Genomic DNA, 4,462 nt, shown 5'->3' with positions numbered 1-4,462 from the left:
ACAATGTTAAAAGAAGAAATCAGTACAAGAGACAAGAACTTTTGAACAGGGAATTTTCTGAAAACTGCATTTACACTCAAACATGATTGGATAAAAATGTATCAAACGTTTAGTGTTTCAAAAGAAGCAAAGCTTTTTGTTAATCTCAGAAAGAAAAGAAACACAAACATTAGAAATCTTAATGAAAATCACGATGCAACTGTGAAAAAGAGAGAAAGGCCATGTTTGCTTCATGTGTAAACAGTTCTACTGGTTGTAGCTATTGTGAAAAAGGAACCATTTTAAATTAGTTTATTCCATCTCTTGTGTTCAATAGTCATTTCAGTGGATCTTAGTGCTCACACTCCATCTCTGCACCTCCTCCTGTCTCCTCTCTGCAGCCTCGGTGTGTTTTGCAGTGTGTTTATTGTCTCTGGCCTGGGCGTTGGTTCTCTACGCTCGAGCCTGTTCCCTCATCAGACCAGGACACTTACAGATGACACCGGCTGCTATTCTCTGTCGACTGCTGTGGAGGGTGGGGAACATTAAATAATCTTATAGTAACCCTCTGCCTCAATATAACAGGCTTACAGATGATTCATGTCTACTTTTAACTTGACAGTGTTGTCTAAAGGACCACAAAGTGATACTTGAGTAAAAGTACAAGTATCTTACCAAAAAATTACTTTGGTGAAAGTTAAAGTCTCCTTTAGGAATATTACTTGAGTAAAAGTCTTAAAGTGTCTGATATTTTTTGTACTTAAGCATTAAAAGTAAAAGTGTTGATTTAAAATGAGCAGTTGTATTTTCTGTAATGACATTTATTAGGAGGTGACCTCCTCAACAAATGCAGAAATTACTATATTGTATTAAAATAATTAATTTATGTTAAATGTAGGATGAACTAGTCTAGTTGTTTCAGTTGATATACATATATCAAGGCTGCACAAACCTTTTCCACAAAATTAAAATCTCTCTGAGGGCTGCGGCCAAATGTAATAATATAATTCATGAAATACAAATACTTCTTAAGTACAGTCCTTTTATTTTAATGATTATGTCCTGCTACACTGTGACATGATTTGTTTGTGTACAAACTAATACGTTATCAGAATTTTATGCATTCATACTTCTCATTCAACCACAGTTAAATTCACTCTATCTAGGAGGCACAATTTATATGGATAGTATTTTTTTTTACAATAACAAGCTGGAATGAAAACAAAAATGAAATAAAAGTAACAACTTTCTACTTCTTGCCTTTTTTTTAAAATGTAAGGAGTAGAAAGTACAGATAATTCTGTGGAAATGTAAGAAGTAGAAGTAAAAAGTAGGCTGAAAAAAAAAGAATCAAGTAAAGTACAGATACCCAAAAATTCTACTTAAGTACAGTAACAAAGTATTTGTACTTAGTTACTTTACAACTCTGTAACTTGACATGAGGGCACTTTCTGTAAGAACTGATGTGTTTGATTTATCTGCAGGTCAGCATGTTGGGATCCAGGTTTGCTGTGCTCATGCTCTTCACACGTATCTTCAAACAGTGGGTCCTGGGAGTCATCGGTAATTCTGGATCCAACAGGACTCATCTCAAAGCTCAGATTTGTTGATTGTGGTTTCTGTGAAGTAAAGCTGTAACTGAAGCTCTGTTCTTGTTAAAAACTGTCCATTTCAGTTCTCACTTGTGCATGTTGATGCGTTGTTTCAGGCGTGCACTGGCTGGGCGCTACTTTCTGGATGGTGTCTCAGCAGACCGACATCATTCGCTCAACAAGTCGATGGAGATTTTTCAACCTCGTCCTCGGAGCCATTCACATCTTTCTCTTCCTGAATGTGAAGTACGGACAGTCCAGATACCGCATGGCTGGGTTTTACCTGGTATGTGTGTGCCTGTGAGCGAATCACACACTTTTGAGTTCTCTACAAAAGGCGGCAAATCAAAATGCAGAAAAACACATGCTCGATCTTTTTAACATCCCATAGATGATGTTCAAAGGACTGTTGTTTTTGTTGTGTGTTATAGAAGAAAGTGTTCTGCAGATGTCACAAGTCATTCTGCGTTCTCCAATAAAACTTTTATAAGACTTAATTATCATAATTTTCATGAAGGATCTTCCTCATGTGTTTCTGCTCATTCTTCACAGGTCATGTTTTTAGAGAACGCTTTTCTCCTTCTGGCCTCCTCCTGGTTGTTTGCCATGGTGTCCTGGGACACTGTGGGTATTCCAGCTGCAGTGTTTTGCAGCTTCGTCATTGGTGAGACATGCAACCTTTCGCTACTAAAGGTTTACATTTGTTCAATTCTTTTTTGCATGTGTCAAACTCCAGGGCCGTTTGCCAAAGGTGACTTCATTTTATGTGAGAGCCTCAAAGATGTAAGGTCATATTCAGACCTTAAATTAAGCGTATGCTGCTTTAAAGAGTAACTTACCCCAAAATTAACTTTTTTAACTGATAAACTGTCTAGAATGTGTCTAAAATGTTATATAGTACTGTTTCTGTGCTAATTTTGATGTTTTTGTGCGTATTTGTTCAAATCTGTAATATTTGGTCTAAAAACGTCTTTTTGCTGCTCATACTGTATGGGTAGAGCAGTGGTACTGCAGGCTAATCTGCATATTGGTTAACGGCTCTCCATGGTGATGTGTCTTCTCCACAGTTTCGTCACAGCGGCTGTGTTCTGGTATAAAAGCCTCTCTCTAAGACACGCCCCTGCAGCAGTCAGAGGGTGGAGCTGTTAGCAAGCTTAGCATGATCGTCTGTTGACCTTCAGCCTCGGGTGGGGAGAGCTGACTGCTGCGCCCCCCCCACACACACACCAGCCCGCTGTACGTCCTGCACAGCAGGAGGGAAGGAGGGGAAAAAAAAGGCAGAAAGACCACAGAGCAGCGGGGCAGCTGCGTGTTCGCGATCATCTCATCATTGTGAAATGAAGAAACAGCCCGAACCGGACCGAACTTCAGTCAAGCAAGACCAAACACTTTTATTCATGTTTTAAACTAGCGATCTTGTGAGCAGCTGCAGCTGTATGGTTTTATTTTTTCTGTCGGAGCACTCCACCTCCTCTATCCGGGGCTGGTGTGGTGTGAGGCGGACAGAACTCAGCCGAGGCTGCTGGAGCTTCATGTCCTGATCCACGGAGCCAACACAAGTCAGTTCCAGACTGAGCTGACTTGATCAAGTCTCTCTCTGCCTCTGGTGAGGAGGGGGGTGAAAAATCCTCCACCTCAGACCATTCAGAGATGTAACTATCTGCGTTGCTGTGGTCACTCTCCATGTTGCATCAATTATGCTAATGCTAGCTGTCTGTCACGTTCTCTCGTCCTGGCCACACCTCCACTCTCTAATCCCCCTCCCCCACCCACACCCCCTCCCCTACCCACTTTGATGCATTTTTCAAATTTCGCCTTGGGTGGAGTTATTTTTTTCACGGTGGGGGGCTGCGTAAGATACACTTTAAAGTCAGCATTAACTATAAACTACATCTCCCATAATGCTTGTTGATTAGTTTACATGTGAAATGATGGGCTTCCACCACTAGCTGGAGGTGCACAGGTTTCAAATATAGCAGATAAAATTCACCATTTCATTGCATATTTGACGGCTATTTCTGCTGCAGCCCAGTTGTACTGGGAAGTGGGAATATTCCAATGTTATTATACGGGTCCTTCTCAAAAAAATTAGCATATTGTGATAAAGTTCATTATTTTCTGTTATGTACTGATAAACATTAAACTTTCATATATTTTAGACTCATTGCACATCAACTGAAGTAGTTCAAGCCTTTTATTGTTTTAATATTGATGATTTTGGCAAAAAAGTAAAGAAAAACCAAAAATCCCTATCTAAAAAAATTAGCATACCATGAAAAGGTTCTCCAAATGACTTATTAACCTAATCATCTGAATCAACAAATTAACTCTAAACACCTGCAAAAGATTCATGAGGCTTTTAAAACCTCCCAGCCTGGTTCATTACTCAAAACCACAATCATGGGTAAGACTGCTGACCTGACTGCTGTCCAGAAGGCCATCATTGACACCCTCAAGCAAGAGGGTAAGACACAGAAAGACATTTCTGAACCAATAGGCTGTTCCCAGAGTGCTGTGTCAAGGTACCTCAGTGGGAAGTCTGTGGGAAGGAAAAAGTGTGGCAGAAAACGCTGCACAACGAGAAGAGTTGTCAGTCAGTGATGGTCTGGGGTGCCATAGCTGCTGGTGTTGGTCCACTGAGTTTTATCAAGGCCAGGGTCAATGCAGCTATCAGGAGATTTTGGAGCACTTCATGCTTCCATCTGCTGAAAAGCTTTATGGAGATGAAGATTTCATTTTTCAGCACAACCTGGCACCTGCTCACAGTGCCAAAAACCACTGGTAAATGGTTTCCTGACCATGGTATTACTGGGCTCAACTGGTCTGCCAACTCTCCTGACCTGAACCCCAGAGAGAATCTGTGGGAAATTGTGGAGAGAAAGTTGAGACAC

General features: G+C 40.6%; 1 protein-coding gene across 1 annotated transcript in view; it reads left to right on the top strand.

Moving 5' to 3' along the window:
• Positions 1 to 4,462, top strand: part of LOC106523672 (XK-related protein 5) — a gene marked incomplete in the record, with an annotated part of 13,722 nt that overhangs the window by 5,692 nt on the left and 3,568 nt on the right. Inside the window, 4 exon segments of the mRNA XM_014017187.1 lie at positions 381 to 514; positions 1,464 to 1,542; positions 1,688 to 1,857; positions 2,124 to 2,235. Coding sequence (XP_013872641.1) covers positions 381 to 514; positions 1,464 to 1,542; positions 1,688 to 1,857; positions 2,124 to 2,235 — 495 coding nt within the window.

This window comes from Austrofundulus limnaeus, unplaced genomic scaffold (assembly GCF_001266775.1).
Source record: "Austrofundulus limnaeus strain Quisiro unplaced genomic scaffold, Austrofundulus_limnaeus-1.0 Scaffold163, whole genome shotgun sequence".
In the NCBI taxonomy this organism is placed as follows: Eukaryota; Metazoa; Chordata; class Actinopteri; order Cyprinodontiformes; family Rivulidae; genus Austrofundulus; species Austrofundulus limnaeus.
Note: the sequence above shows the minus strand (reverse complement) of the source record. Positions and strands in the feature narration are given on the sequence as shown.